At 31.5% G+C, this 16,921-nt stretch overlaps 1 protein-coding gene across 1 annotated transcript; it reads right to left on the bottom strand.

Moving 5' to 3' along the window:
* Nucleotides 1-728: 728 nt before the first annotated feature.
* Nucleotides 729-3,184, bottom strand: LOC134714314 (uncharacterized). The gene is made up of 4 exons (XM_063575549.1): nt 3,081-3,184; nt 2,361-2,570; nt 1,736-1,888; nt 729-820 (listed from the first exon to the last, which is right to left on the bottom strand). The coding sequence occupies exons 2-4, from the start codon at nt 2,563-2,565 to the stop codon at nt 813-815; spliced, it is 366 nt and encodes a 121-aa protein (XP_063431619.1). The 5' UTR covers nt 2,566-2,570; nt 3,081-3,184; the 3' UTR covers nt 729-812.
* Nucleotides 3,185-16,921: the final 13,737 nt, after the last annotated feature.

Genomic DNA, 16,921 nt, shown 5'->3' with positions numbered 1-16,921 from the left:
ATAGTTTTGTTTATATCAATTATCCTTAAACATTTACAATGTGTGTTGCAATACAAATTTAAACAAACAATACACAACAAAATAATAGACGGGAGGTAATCCAATGGACACACAACATAGGTGATAAACTTATAATATTACAATATAATATTCAATATCCATGTTACAATAAGACCTCTGTCCTCAGTTATAATAGCCTTTTGATAAAAGAGGGACGAAAGATACCAAAGGTACAGTTAAAGTCAAACTCATAAATCTAAATCAAACTGACAACGCCTGTGAACAGATCCTGCTCTACATGTGGCACCCTGTGGAACCCGTCGTTTTGCGTTTAATTAAAGCGAAGTCTACGTAATTGCACGTCCCTACCGGAATACGGGATTAATAAGGTTTAGCTAGCGATAACACTAGGTTTAATTAACCATTTTCTACATCAAAGAATGCCTGTACTATGTCAGGAATATGACAGTTGTTATCCATCTATACATATACCCATACCGCCCATAGAAAGCTCTTTAATTGTTCAGGTATATTTTTATTCTTGTCTCTCATTTTTGATTTGTTATGATTTTCCATGTTGATAGTTTTTCTAGAAACTATTAATAATTTTGTGTGATTGTTTAGGCGTGTATTTTCGTATGAATTTGTATTATTATTATAATGTTATTTAGTTTCAAATGTATTTTCAACATTATAAAAATTTGAACAAATGCATATCATATTTATAGTTTTATTTACAAAAGTAAAAAATCTACGGATGATTTATGTAATGTTCAGATGTTGTAATGTTCTTCTTTTATCCTCCTCTTTTCTCAATATCCTGTAAAATAAAAGTTCTTTTAGTTAATTCGAAGAGAAATTGGTTTTTTGATAATGTACGCATAAAATTAATGTAACTGCTGATTATATTCGATATGGTCTAAAGCTACTTCATATCTGAATTAAATTGAAATAAATTGTGAATGGCTACGTAAGACAAAATTGGATTATAACTGGGTTTTTTTCTCTCTCTCAAAATTGCAACCTTATTTTATATTTTATCAATTCGAACCAGTAATATTGACGTATCATCTGGTAGTTAGTTTCTTTTATTGTTAATTCGTAATCAAGTCAATGTAAACGAGTTTTATTTGTAAAATGCCTGTACTAAGTCAGGAAAAAGAGAGGATCAAAGTTATATATAAGATATTAAAACTCATAAGTCGAAAACAGAACGTAATATATAAATTAGAAAACTAAAATTTGGGGAAAACAATCCAAGCAAAAGTTTGTGGATATTTATCAGACATATCCTGCACAAAAGGAATGTGAGAGATGATTTCTTTTTTTACTTGTTCCGTTGTTGAACTACGTCACAAGTTTTCGGTTTTTATGTACTTCTTCTTTTTTTAATTTACCTAGGATTTCGGTCTTTAGATTATTTTTTTTACATTTCGGATAGGTTTTCTTATATTTCCCTGAGGTATATTATATTTAAATAAATGAACTGTGTATAACTTATAAAAAGTTAATGAAATGTGACAAAATCAAATTACTAGTATGGCAACGTTCCCTTATTATATTTTTATACTCAGTGTAACATCTATGGCAACGTTCCCTTATTATATGTATATACTCAATGTTACATCTATGTCTTAATATGTCATCAAGCAATCGTTGAATTTTGATCATTATTCAACAAAATGAGAGATATGAAATACGGGATACATTTGATAGGATAAAAATCAAAACCTACCTCGCTGACTCCATCTTGAACCAGATCTCCAACCTAAATTAGATCTCCTTCCTGAATTAATACCCCATGTGTTCAAACGTCCTAATCCACTGTTAAGATGACTGTTTCTGTATGGATCAACTGAACCGTATGCACCTGCGGCTCTTCTGTATCCTAGAAAATTAATAACTATTGGTATATTTGGTCTATTATTATTCTATATCTCCAGGATATATTTTATAGTATTTTGATGCTATGAAAAAAGACGTTAAAATGTACAATGTCTTTGATTCTAAAAGGCAGTGGAATCTTTACATTCTCAACGTTTAGAAAAAAACAAAATTCGACGAACAGTATATAGAAGTGAAAACTCGTTGCTTGATTGATTGATTGTAAAGTGCCTAACGTTCAAAAAGCTACTCTTTTTTTTAGTATGAGTGTAAGTAAACTCATCATAGATACCAGGACTAAATTTATTATACACCAGACGTAATATATACAATGAAACACCTCATTTGATAATAGTAACCAACATTGAACTGTGAATGTCCAACCCTAACAATAGTTATTCAAGGAAAACTTAACGATATTTTCATTTTTTGTCAAGTATATTTGGTAATTAGACATATCGTTTGTAAAATCTTACTTCTGTGTCCGCCAATTAATCCACCTCCTAGATGTCCACTATTCCAACCACCGATCAAACGTCCACTATTCCATCTATTAGTCAGACGTCCACTATTCCAGCCATTATTCAGACCATCCCATGATCCTTGACTGGAACTATAACTGCGAGCAGTGGCTAAAGTAACCAACATAGCAATCCCGATAACTATTGCTAATGTATTCATGGTTTCTGTAAACAAAAGAAAATACTTCAGCGTTATTACATCAAATAAACTATGATAAAGAAATCTTGTATGTTTAACGTAATTTGAATATTATAAAAGTGAGGCGTTCTCTTTGCTATCACTTTATTTCAAAAGAGAATTATATATCTGCTATAATATCTGAATATTTTTAAACGCGTTTTCTATTATAATAGATATAAGAAGATAGAAATGATAGCCAATGAGAAAAAGAAGTTCATTTATGAATCAAGTAAAAGACGTATATGCTTAGTATGAAAGGCTTTATGTATGTTTCCAAATTCAAAAACTGACAACAGTTGTTCCTATTGGCTTTGGTGCCTCCAATTGTTTTATATGCACAGTGTTATGACAACATTCTTGATCATCCTGGAGAGGTATTTGAAACACAAAAGAAAGTTTTCTTGTGATCAAGTACAATATATAATCAGATTTAAGAACTGAATACAAAAGAGTTATAGATAAATATGAAAGACACAAAACAATATACTACTTACATGGTAGTCTTTTAGTCTTTGATGTACTTGATTGGCTTGTAATACAAAAATGGATAGAGAGCTCTGATAGAATTCCTCTTTTATACTATATTGTTACAAGGAAATATAAATTGGGGAATAATAAAACCTAAAATTAGACAACTGAACTACGTAGGTTTTTTTATTACACCATCACAGGTTGTGAAGGTTATGACCATTATGTCAACGTCACTCGCTTCAGAAATTTTATGGTCACATATGTCATTTACAAATAATACTTTCATTATAACGCATTCACTTTACTAATTATACATCATAGTAAACCATTACCAGTAGATAAAATTTAATGTTAGAAATTAATAAAAAAAAATAAAAAAAAAAATATAAATAATTTGTAGAGTATGACAGTATCTGTAGGTAAATGAAGGATTTTTATAAAAGAAAATAGTTTCACATCAAGTTTAATATTTTTTGTTTTATTTTACGGGGGTAGACCTAGTATATGGGAGACAACTCTTACACATGTATTTAAAGTCATTTGTGCGTTTTACCATAGCAAAAAGATTTAAAAAGTGATAAAGCACTTTTGAACACATTTGGATGTGAGAATGATGCAAACAGATCTAGTAAACAGTACATGTTAGACACCACCAAGTATTACATTAAGGAACTTCTCATTTTATAAAGGATTAATAAGCAAGATACTAAAAATTACCATTTATACATAAAGTACTGTAAAAAGCATCAATGGTATAAGGCGTTTAAGAACGACTATACTTACTATTATGTCTTCTGGAATACCTAAGAAATAAATCTTAGAAGGTTTGGGAATTAAGCTTTGAACATATGAATCCGAGTCATGAAGTAATATAGTTTTATTGCTTAGCTATTGCTTCAGACTTTGTACTTATTAACTGTATATCTTTGAAATTTTCTAATATAAAAGACACTATTCTAGAAGATAGGATCTGAACATCCTAGTACAAGCTTAAGCTTATATTTAATTTACATTAACCCAAAAAGAGTACTTTGATAGTGACAGACTGTCAGAACAATGAATTCTGATAGCGTTTGCTATTATTTACAGGGGCTTTTGTAGTTTGAGGAGAGACACCAGTACATTTTTATTTGACTTAATTGTAATTTCGTACATAATAGCAGCATATGAAGGTAGATGACATGAGTGGTTATACAATAAATTAATAGTTATCATACTTTGACTTATCAGAAACGCAAAATAACGAGATTTTCCCTTTGACGTCACTGGATCTATTTTTAAAAATCAAAAGTTTGTTTAATATAGCTCAAGGATATATCTTTCTTATGTTTACAAAGTATATTGCTTAAAATAATCATATCAACTTTGTGTATTTGACAATTACATACAATCTTAGATTTTCTATGTTGGCATCAAAATATTCAAAAAGATTCATTTAAATTCATGATAGTGTTACGGCCAGAAATCGCCTTTAAATTGTAGCCAACAAAAGACACAAATCAATAGTAAAATTTAACAATATTTATTATACAAAAGTTTACAAGAAGTATTTTACACATATAAATGTTAACTTAACTGTCAAAATATGAGTCCACTCTTTTATCTGTATCCGGAAATCTTTCGGAATCCAATCTGAATATTATGTTCACTACTAAGGTCACAATCTAGTATGATGTTGTTTGTAGAATAAAAGTGTCAATCCAAATGCTGTGAATACTAATGTCTATCAATGTCTATGTCCAAGTTTAATTATGAGAGTTTAACTTTAGTGTCTGTATATATATAGTTGTGACGGATTATTCTAGAACACGCTAGAACGGAACATTGTGGAAAATCCTGGAAAGTTACAACGAAAGTTTCTGGAATAACGTAGAAGTTTAAATTACGCATCTTTTATAAGGATTATTCTAGAAAGTTCTAATCATTCTGTGATTGTTCCAGTGATTCCTAAACTGCACAGTTATAAGATTATTTGGTAAACAACTATCAGGCCATACAACACAAATTAGGCCAACATAAATAAACATAATAATTACCATATCATAACACCTCCCCCCTTAAAAGAAGTTTTAGTGTAACAAAAACTTATCATGAATAATATGAACAAAAATACATAATATATACAAAGTGATTTAATAAGCTCTAGATAAAGCATCAGCTATTACATTATCTTTACCCTTAATATGTTTTACAATTACATCATATTCCTGTAACAATAAACTCCACCTAGTCAACCTCTGATTCTTGTTTCTCATTCTATGCATGAAGGTGAGAGGATTATGATCAGTATAAACAAGAATAGGATATACAGTGGGATTCAAATATACATCAAAATGTTGAAGTGCTGACAACATTGCAAAACACTCTTTTTCAATAGTTGAATAATTTTTCTGATGTTTATCTAATTTCTTAGAAAAATATGATATAGGTTTTTCAACATTATCATCTGTCTCTTGATATAAAACAGCTCCTACTCCTACATCGCTTGCATCAACGGCAAGTTTAAATTGTTTTTCAAAGTCTGGAGTAAACAGAACTGGACTATTAATTAAAAGTGATTTGCTATTTTCAAAAGCTTTTTGACCATTTTCGCTCCAGATAAATTTAGAATCTTTCCGTAAAAGATGAGTCAATGGTTGAACAACAGTAGCAAAATTTGAACAAAATTTTCTGTAAAATCCAATCGTGCCTAAATATCTCATAAGTTGTTTTCTATTTGTAGGAGGTGGAAATTTGGAAATAGCTTCCACTTTTGCCATTATAGGTTTTACTTGACCTTGGCCAACTGCATGCCCTAAATAATCAACAGTGGCCTGACAAAATTCACTTTTACCAAGATTAACAGTCAAATTTGATTTTGACAATCTATCAAAAGTATCATACAAATGTGTTAAATGCTGTTCCCAGCTATCACTACATACAATTAGATCATCAATATAAGCATAACAACAGTCTAAATCTTTTATAACATTATTGATCATTCTTTGAAATGTAGCTGGAGCACTTTTCATGCCAAACGGCATTACAGTATATTGAAATAAGCCATCTGGTGTAACAAAAGCTGATATTTCACGAGCTCTCTGTGTCAATGGAACTTGCCAATAACCTTTCAATAAATCAAATTTGCTCACAAATTTTGCTTGACCAATATTGTCAATACAATCGTCTATCCTTGGAATCGGATAGGAATCAGATTTTGAGACTGAATTTACTTTTCTGAAATCAGTCACGAAACGAAAGGTTTTATCTGGTTTTGGCACAAGGAGACAAGGAGAGCTCCATTCACTGTTACTCGGCTCAATAATATTATTGTCAAGCATATATTTAATTTCTTTTCTCATAACTTCAAGTTTGAGTGGATTGAGTAAGGATGTTGCTTAATTGGAGAAGCATCTCCGACATCAACATCATGACAAACAGCAGTGGTTTTGTTTGGCACATCTGGAAAAAGATTTTTAAAAGAAAATACCAAAGTTTTTATTTCTTCTCTACGATCAAAAGACAGATGTGCAAGTTTTGAATCTAAATTTGACAAAATTTCTGAATTTTTCAATCTAACTGTCTCTTCCATAGATTTACAACTAAAAGTTGGTTCAATTACATCTGGTTTGTCATGATTGTTCTCAAATTTAACCATGCCTAAAGTGGCAACTGGTTTACTATCACATAGTACATTAGTACGCTCAAAATATTGTTTTAACATATTAATATGACACACTCTATTTTGTTTGGGCCGACCAGGAGTTTTTACAATATAATTCAAATCATTAATTTTACTCTCTATTGTATAAGGACCACAATATTTAGCCTGTAAAGGATGTCCAGGGACTGGCAAAAACACAAGTACCTTATCACCAGGCTCAAAAACTCTGTCCCTGGCATCTTTATCATACCATATTTTCATCTTGTTTTGTACATTTTTCAAGTTTTTCTGAGCAATTTGACAAGCAGTATACAGTTTTTCTTTAAATCTAGATACATAGTCTAAAAGATTCAAGTCAGTATGTTCAGTAAGCCACTTGTCCTTAATCAATTTTAACGGTCCTCTTACAGTATGACCAAATACCAATTCAAAGGGACTAAATCCAAGGGATTCTTGAACAGCCTCTCGGACCGCAAAAAGTAGAAAATGAACTCCATCATCCCAGTCTCTGTCAAATTGAAGACAAAAAGTTCTAATCATGTTCTTCAATGTTTGATGAAAACGTTCTAAGGCACCTTGAGATTCTGGATGGTAAGCACTTGATCTGTACTGAGCAATCCCTAACTGGTACACGACTTGCTGAAATAAACCTGACATGAAATTTGATCCCTGGTCGGACTGTATAGACTTAGGAAGTCCTACTAATGTGAAAAATTTGATCAAAGCTTTGACGATAGTAGGTGTCTTGATATTTCTGAGCGGAATAGCTTCAGGAAAGCGGGTAGATGTACACATGATTGTCAATAAATATGCATTTCCAGTCTTGGTCTTTGGTAAAGGTCCAACACAGTCTATTAGAACTCTGCTGAAAGGTTCGTCAAAGGCTGGAATAGGCAGAAGTGGTGCTGGTGGTATTTTCTGGTTAGGTTTACCAACAACCTGGCATATATGACATGATTTGCAGTATTCTGCAACATCATTTCTAAGTTTAGGCCAGTAAAAATGCTGCAAGATCTTAAGGCAAGTCTTCCTTATACCTAAGTGTCCAGCCAAGGGGGTGTCATGGGCAAGACCAATAATTTCTTGTCTATAAACTTTAGGCACCACCACTTGGTATAGCACTCTCCATTCCTCCTCTGGTGTAGCATCAGGAGGCCTCCACTTCCTCATTAAAATACTGTCCTGATGGTAATAGCATTCGGCCACTTTGTCTGCTTCCTCCTGTGGTTGAGCCCTCTGGCTGAGCTGAAGAACCTCAGGGTCTTTATGTTGTTCTTCGAGTAAATTCTTTCGGTCTAATGAATGGCTGTTTACATCTGGCCATGGCATAATAACATTTTTGTTAACACTAGGTGGTTTTATAATGGCCTTTTCTGAGTTACCCGGATCTTCAATATCAGCTATAAAAGTGTCAGAAAGGTCCATGTAATCAAATTTGTCTTCTTGCAAATTCTCATTTTGTTGTTTTCTAGACATCGCCCTAGTAACAACACAAGCTGGATACAATTCAGCATCATCTTCAGGTGATTTAACATCCACCACCGGTTCACTGGTAACAATTGGTTCAGCAACCACTTTGTTTCTAGCTAGATCATTTCCTAGCAATAAGGTAACACCCTCAACAGGGAGATTAGGACGAACACCTACAACAACTGGTCCAGTTATTAAATCTGACTTCAGATAAATACGATGGAGAGGAACATCTATACAACCTAACTCTACACCTTGTAACAAAACGGAGGCACCAACAGAAGTATTCTCGGACAAAGGCAACACACCTTCTAACAATAAAGTCTGAGAAGCTCCAGTGTCCCGTAAAATCTTAATAGGCTGAAGAGTGGTATCATCAACAATAGAAACAAACCCATCAGACATAAAGGGTTTGTATTCCTCCATGTAATCACAAAAACTGGACTTAAAAGCCTGACGCGCAGGGCATTCCAATGTACTGGTAATATAAGGTGTCGTACAAGCACTGGTCTTCGGCTTATTATCTCGTTCATTCTTCTTCTGGAGTCTAAAACAATCAGCCATCAGGTGACCAATCTTCTTACAATAAGCACAAGTCAGTGACTTCTTCTTAAAAGTATCAAATTTTGGACTAGACATATTATAACTGGACTGACTCTTATTCTGTGGAACAGGCTTACTATCAGTATGCTCAGTGCTTTGATTTTTGTAATTTCCACTGGAAGTATTAACATTTTGACCCTTGAAACTTCTTTTATGTGAAAGAGTATAATTATCTGAAATAACAGCTGCATCATGTATTGACTCAACAGTTTTGTCGTCTAAATGTGTTTTTAAGTCTAAATGAACACATTGTTTGAACTCTTCTAATAACATCAATTGTCTTAGGTTATCAAAATTGTTATCTGTTTTCTTTGACGTAAGCCATTTATCAAATAGATCTTCTTTTTCCCGAGCAAATTCCACATATGTTTGTGAATCAAACTTTTTATAAGATCTAAATTTCTGTCTATATGCTTCTGGTACTAGTTCATAAGCTTTCAAAACTTCCTGTTTTACCATATCATAATCAGAACTTTTTTCTGATGGAAGTGCGGAATAAATTTCAGCGGCCTTACCCTCAAAAACACTTTGTAGCATTGTAGTCCAATACGGCTTTGGCCATTTCAAATTGTTAGCAATTTTCTCAAACTGTGGAAAATATTTATCAACTGTTTTTTCACAAAATTTCGGAACCAAACGTATATTTTTTGCTGCATCAAAATAATCTGATTTCGAGTGAACTTTAGTGTTGCTTTCTTCTTTGACCATTTAAATTTTCAGTTTTTCCATCTCTAGCCTTTCTCTCATTTCAAGTTCTTTTAATTTAAATTCATCTTCTTTTTCTTTTTTCTCCATTTCTAACCTTTCCTTCATTTCCAATTCTGCTTGCAATTGTTTTAATTTAAATTCATGGTCTAATTCAAGCTGTTTTAATTTAAAGGCATCAACATGTTCGACCTTAAGATCAAAAGCCTCTTCACCTAAAATTTCTTCGTCAACTAATTTGTCTATAACCAAATTTTTTATAATTTGTTTTCTCATAGATACTTTAAAAACTAATTTCAGTTGTTTAGCAAGCAACACTAATTCCTCTTTCTTTAAATTATCAAAACTCTCCAGGTCTGGCGTTTTCAAAAATTTACCAGCATCAAATGCCATTTTGTAGAATTTTGTTGGCTAGTTTTAATAAAAATACTAAACAAATTTTGAATAAAATATTTTTAAGCTCCCGGACGAGCCCCCAATTTCTGTTACGGCCAGAAATCGCCTTTAAATTGTAGCCAACAAAAGACACAAATCAATAGTAAAATTTAACAATATTTATTATACAAAAGTTTACAAGAAGTATTTTACAAATATAAATGTTAACTTAACTGTCAAAATATGAGTCCACTCTTTTATCTGTATCCGGAAATCTTTCGGAATCCAATCTGAATATTATGTTCACTACTAAGGTCACAATCTAGTATGATGTTGTTTGTAGAATAAAAGTGTCAATCCAAATGCTGTGAATACTAATGTCTATCAATGTCTATGTCCAAGTTTAATTATGAGAGTTTAACTTTAGTGTCTGTATATATATAGTTGTGACGGATTATTCTAGAACACGCTAGAACGGAACATTGTGGAAAATCCTGGAAAGTTACAACGGAAGTTTCTGGAATAACGTAGAAGTTTAAATTACGCATCTTTTATAAGGATTATTCTAGAAAGTTCTAATCATTCTGTGATTGTTCCAGTGATTCCTAAACTGCACAGTTATAAGATTATTTGGTAAACAACTATCAGGCCATACAACACAAATTAGGCCAACATAAATAAACATAATAATTACCATATCATAACAATAGATACAAGGATTAGATCATGATTTAAGCCAGACGCGCGTTTCGTCTACAAATGACTCACAATTAACTCACCAGTGACGCTCGAAATTCATAAAATCGATTGAGAAAAAAACAAATCGGGATTACAAACTAAAACTGAAGGATACACATTACATACAAAAGTATGACACAACAGAAACACAACACTAAAATGTGCATTTGTAACACGCACAGCCGAGAACTATAATATAACTATGGCAATTTTACTGACTTGGTACATGATTTTTTTAAGCAAAAATAAACTGTGTGCCATATAAACACTCTAACGACTTAGCACATACGGAAACAATTGAAGACGAAAATAAAAGATAATTCTTATGCAACATTGTTAAATTTGTAACGATCATTTTGATGTCATAACATCACCAATACTCATGACATCAATTCACAAATGATGCTATGAAAACGTATCGGAAAACGGAGACGACGTTGGACAGATACAAAATGTTTGATCTGGCGATGTTTTCTGTCAGTTTCATTATATTGAGAAGATAAAATTGAAAATGAATTTCGGAAATATGCCAAAGAGACAACAACCAGACCAAAGAGCAGATAACAGCTGTTTTCTCCTTTCCATATACCAATAGCAGCATTGCTCGATGTATGAGTACCGAGCCATGTAAATAAAATTTACAAAAAATGGACCAATCAGTAAGGTTAATAATTTACATACACAAATATAAAAGAACACTATAACAAATTATTAGGATGATAAACAACAGCAGTGCCTAGTTCTATAACTCTAGACAATCACGTATCGTGAAGTTGATCAAGAATATATTTCTACAGAGTCTTGGTATCTTTCGATGAACTGTGTAAGCAGTATATTTAACTTTGCCATAAAGCGAGAGGATAGCCTAACCTCAAAACCAGGTTTAACTCACCATTTTCTCTTAAATTGTCCTGTACCAGATCAGGAATATGGCATGTATTAACTGATAGTGTGTTTCTGTGTAATTTGCATTGTCGTTTGTTGTTGTTGCAGTTCAGTGTTACTGTTGTGTCGTTGTTTTTCACTCATAACGTTGACACGTTTCCCTCGTTTTTAGTTTGTTACCCAAATTCGCTTTCTCTTAATCGATTTATGACTTTAGAATAGCGTTATACTATTGTTGCCTTTATAAGACTTCTTTCAGATAACCCTGAAACCTTAAAACATTTGTAACGTTTGATTAAATCTTAGTTACAGTTACGGGCTCTTCTGCTGAATGAGTTAAGAAACGTTAATCTCATTTGAAAGGGAAATTGGATTACTGCTGCTAAAGTAGGGAAAATTGATAATTTTTAAATTGAATTTCAGGTATAAGGCTTAAAATTATTTAATGAAAACAAGGTATGTTGGTTATTTCATTTCCTTTTGTTCATTTTAACAAAATATGCTGATTGGTATCCCATAATAATGAACTTTAAAGTGCATGCTTCAATTTTGTGCTTGAAAAGCATGTTGAACAATTAGGTGTAGCGAATTATGTATAAAATTGAGAATGGAAATTTGGAATGTGTCAAAGAGACAACAACCCGACCGTAGAAAACAATAGCACAAGGTCACCAACAGGTGTTAAATGAAGCGAGAAATTCCCGCACCCGGAGGCGTCCTTCAGCTGGCCCCTTAACGAATATATACTAGTTCAGTGATAATGAACGCCATACTAATTTCCAAATTGTACACAAAAAACTAAAATTAAAATAATACAAGAAAGTATGCATTCTTAATAAAAACAACACTATAAATATATCGTATGATTGCCAATAAAGTACATTTTCCGTTAAAAACCAAATAAAGTAAATTTAGCAACTGTAACTCATGGCCCTCAGTAATGAACAAAATAATAAACACAAACCAAATATGATATAATGCATCAAAACAACAATAACTGAAGTACAGGTTCTCATCTTTCGTTAGTCATCAATAGAATGTGGCTTGGTTTGAAAATTAACCCATTACCTAGGACTGTGTTCTACCTGAAGAACATAAACAAAAACAGTACGTATCACTTGAAAAATGCTCGATTGATCAGATCGAAACAAAGGAAATGAAACACAACTAAAACTGAAATTTCACAGCTAGTGTGCCGTTTATAGTAGAGTTATTCTTACGGTTTCGATTAACTTCATCAACGAGTTAAAGACACACATGCAACTTGCAAATTACCAGGTATCTTAAAAATACGGTTTTGAAATCACAAAGATTATGAAAATGCATATTTTTCTCAAATCGCAAGAATTGCAAGAAGTGTTTGATCAGATCGAAACAAAGGAAACGAAACACAAAAAAAAAAGAACTGAAGACGCTAAATAAAAATATTAGAGAACCAAAATTAAGTCAAATCTAAATCATGAAAGATAGAAACTGAAAAAAATGTTGTTTCCAAGACTAGAAAAGCTAGCAGTACAAATCCCGAATATTTCCGTTTTGATTTTCCATGGAGTTTATTAGTTTTTTCCTGATTTTACTTTTTCTCAGCGTCTTCAGAGCACTGGGCAAAAATTTGGTTACAGCCCTATCTTCCGGTTTTTTTTTTAGATTTTTTTTTTCGGATTTAAAAAGAGGAAATTAAATGTTTTTTACTCCAAAACTGTTTTGGCTTTAGAAAGTTAATTTTTTGGGGCCAACACATGTGTTGTTGCTTTACATCTGTTGTCAGATAATTACTTTATTAGATTTTCTTTGTAAAAAGTGTCACTCAGGTTTCATTTCTGAGAGGTTATGCTATATGTACGGTAGCCTTTTACCTTTAAATGGTGAATTACTGCAAAATTACTGTTTGCGCAAACATTTTATTTTCCTACAATTTTACAACTAGCGTTTTCCCATATATATCGGGTCAAAGATAGGTATATAAGAATTCCAAAACAGCTTTTAGAATTTGGATAGCTTTATATATAACGAAATAACGAGTGAATGAAGCTGACAACCTATTTTTCAACTTTTAACTTTTTGTCAAATTTCACTAATCAATTGAGCAGAAGCGGGGTTTAATATATAACATAATTTTTTATCATCAGGTAAATGAATAAAATGTTCATCATCTAACTGTGTATCATTTCATAAATTTTGTCTGATATTTTCGTTTACCTTGCAATGGAGACTAAAATGAAATTCATCTTCGATGACTTTGCAGGTTTTACATAGTCTTTGTTCTTGAGGAATAGTAAAGTAATAATGCGAACTAGAATTCTAGATATAGAGATATAAATATGTGTAATGATTGTCAATAAGACGACTTTCCATATAAAATAAAATAACGTCAACCTAGCACTTAAAGACCTTCAACAACGTCAACCTAGCACTTAATGACCTTCAACAATAAACAAATTTCATCAGGCGAATGAAGCTCTAATCAATTCAATCAATTCAAATGACAAAAATTGACATTCTTCTTAATGTGCAAAACAATAAACCCAAAGCAAATATGATTAACTGCATAAAACTATAATATCTTAAGAACAGGCTCCTATCTTGACTTCGGCACATATAGAATGTGGTTTAGTTTTAGAAATAATTGCGAGGGCCCCAACCTTTTCATGATTTCTGACTTTGTCTAACAGCACACCATACGAACAAACAATAAAAATCACTTGAATAATGCTCAATTTATCAGACCGAACCAAACGATTACACAAAACAACTTACAAAACATCTGAAGACACAAAGTATAGATATTTGAGAACTCAAATCTAATAAAATTTAAAGCAAATAGCAAATAATAAGATTTAGTTTACAAGAATATAATTGCTATCAGTATAAATCATTTAAATTCACTCGTATATACTTGAGAAATAACCATATGTGGATTTGGATAAGATTTAAAGAACTTTTAAGCAGCATGTACCAAGTCAGGAATTTGAAAGTTGGTATCCATTCGTTTGAGCTTTTGATTTTGAAATTTGATGAAGGACTCTCCGATTTGAATTTTTCTCAGAGTTTGGTATTTTTTTGTTATCTTACTTTTTAAAACTAAAAAAATCTAAGTCTGTTTCTGCAATTAATTTTCTCATAACTTTTTTAACCCTTTACACCACTATTCCAAATCTCTAATTTAGAAATTGTCTGAAAGAAAAAATCTAAAATGTTTTTAAATATAAAATTGCACAACGCTATAAATATACTAGTCAACAAAAGAAACGATACAAGACTTTAAATTAAAGATAAAGTTTACCGTTCATTGGACCAATATTGAAGGTAGTAATTCTAAAGGTAGTATGGGTGTCTTTCGCAATCTTGGATTGTAAAAAATAGAGAATCTAAGGTCCATATCTTCTATCAAGTTAGCAAAATTTGAAGGCGGAATGCAGAATTTAATGTGAAGTTTCATTTAAAAGAACCAATTTTTAGAATATAACTTAGAAATATAAATATTTTTACAAGTGTAGATTAATTTTGGTTGTTTTTGAATTTTTTTCAAATTGGCATTTTAAGGGGAGGTAACTCTATAACAGTGCATTTTCTGAAGGACTCTTCATGAAATTTTCCTATTTTGTCTTTTAGTCGGAAAAAACGTACGGTGACCCTCTCTTTTCTTTTGATATTCTCAAAGCATTGTCTGAAAGCAATCTTTTCCTAATTTATTTTACAATTCTATCATTTTGTTTAGTTTTTATTTACAAAAAGGTGTTTTTTCCTGTATAATCCATACAAAATTTGTCATTTTGTCACAACCTGTAGCTTGAGAAAATGCACGGTGACCTATCATTTTTATAATATTTTTGATCATGTATCAATGGATACTACATTTTGACAAATTATGAACAAATTCTATCATATTTATTTTAGACTCCCATACCACCTTAATCATTATTGAAATATGAATCCGTTAAAAACAAATTTATTTTTGCTTCCATGACGTTTTTTTTTTTTTTTTACAAAATTTACATTAAACGACAAATTTAAAAATAGAAGTTCCAACTAATGATGCCAACCTCTCATTTAACGGTAAAGACAGTGTTTGCCATCAATTTTTTTAGAAATCATACAGTTTCTTTGTTTATTTGTTAGGCAAAGTTAGGTCCCACGAAAAATCGTTAAAAAGTATACACTGTCAACTGATTTACCATAGACAGTATGTGTAAAGTGATATTCAAAAAGCGGTATCAATCTTAAAACTTATCCGAAACGTTCAAAATTTACTGTGTGTTGTTTTTACATCTAAAGCATTGATTTGAGAGAAAATACAAATTTTTTTTTGCATTTTTTGAGAAGGCAACAAATGGATCTTCAATGCAGCATCCTTCAGCTGACCCCTTAAAAATAAGTATATAAGTACAGTAATAATGGTCGTCAAACTAAACTCTGAATTATACACAAGAAACTAAAATTAAAAATCATACAAGACTAATAAAGGCCAGAGGCTCCTGACGTGGGACAGGCGTACAATTGAGGCGGGGTTAAACATGTTTGTGAGATCCCAACCCTACCCCTATACCTCTAGCCAATGTAGAACAGTAAACGCATAACACTACACACATTAGATTTCAGTTCAAGAGAAGTCTGAGTCCGATGTCAGAAGATGAAACAAAAGAAAATAAATAAAATGACAATTATGTCTACATCATATAAAAATCAGGCACAATCCCTCCATTTAGTGGTTTAGTATCAAACTTTCATACCCGTGTCATGCCAACAAATACGTTTTTTTTTTAAATAAATGTGTTTAGATCCGATACAAAGACCCCTTTAAAGTGAATCAATATTAAAGTTTATACTTAACCATTATATCAAAACTGAAAATATATTGTTTAGAGTAGATTTCTTATTGTATGTTGGATAAACTTCTTTAACTAATTAAATACACACATACAGGGAAAACTGTAAATACCAGGTATCATTAAATATATAAGATTCCAATCACTTACAAACTTATCATAAAAATGCGTATTATTTTAAAATCGCAAAACTAAGAGCTTTTGCACAAGCAAAACAAAATACAAGAAAATGTGTGTTCAGTTTTATTTTCACAAAATAAAAAGGAAACACAGTATAAATAGGAACATATTCTTTCGATTTTTTGTTGATAATTTATGGAAATATTAGACAGGGAAAAAGTAGTAGGCATTAAATAAAATATCTATATTTTTGATACTGATCTTTAAAATTTAACTGTTTGTACTTAACTATTATATTAAACTGAATGCTTAATGATTGATATGTAATTTGTATATGACAGATTTGCTCATAAACTTAACATAAAAGACATAAGATATACTAGCCAATGACATTGACATCTTGGTCAAAGTGGTAACCTTTATAACATATAACTGTTTGTAAACCTACGTAGTTTACTTGTGTGGTATGGGTTTTAAAAAATCCCCATATAGAAGTATT

The sequence above is a fragment of the Mytilus trossulus genome, chromosome 4, assembly GCF_036588685.1.
Source record: "Mytilus trossulus isolate FHL-02 chromosome 4, PNRI_Mtr1.1.1.hap1, whole genome shotgun sequence".
NCBI lineage: Eukaryota > Metazoa > Mollusca > Bivalvia > Mytilida > Mytilidae > Mytilus > Mytilus trossulus.
The sequence above is the reverse complement of the archived record's forward strand: the minus strand, read 5'-3'. Positions and strand labels throughout refer to the sequence as shown.

Excerpts from the sequence above, each read along its gene's own strand:
- LOC134714314 (XM_063575549.1), bottom strand. The coding sequence starts at position 2,565 with ATGAATACATTAGCAATAGTTATCGGGATTGCTATGTTGGTTACTTTA. Across the intron at positions 1,889-2,360 it reads ATTAATTGGCGGACACAGAA|GATACAGAAGAGCCGCAGGT; the intron begins GTAAGATTTTAC and ends TTAATTTTCTAG.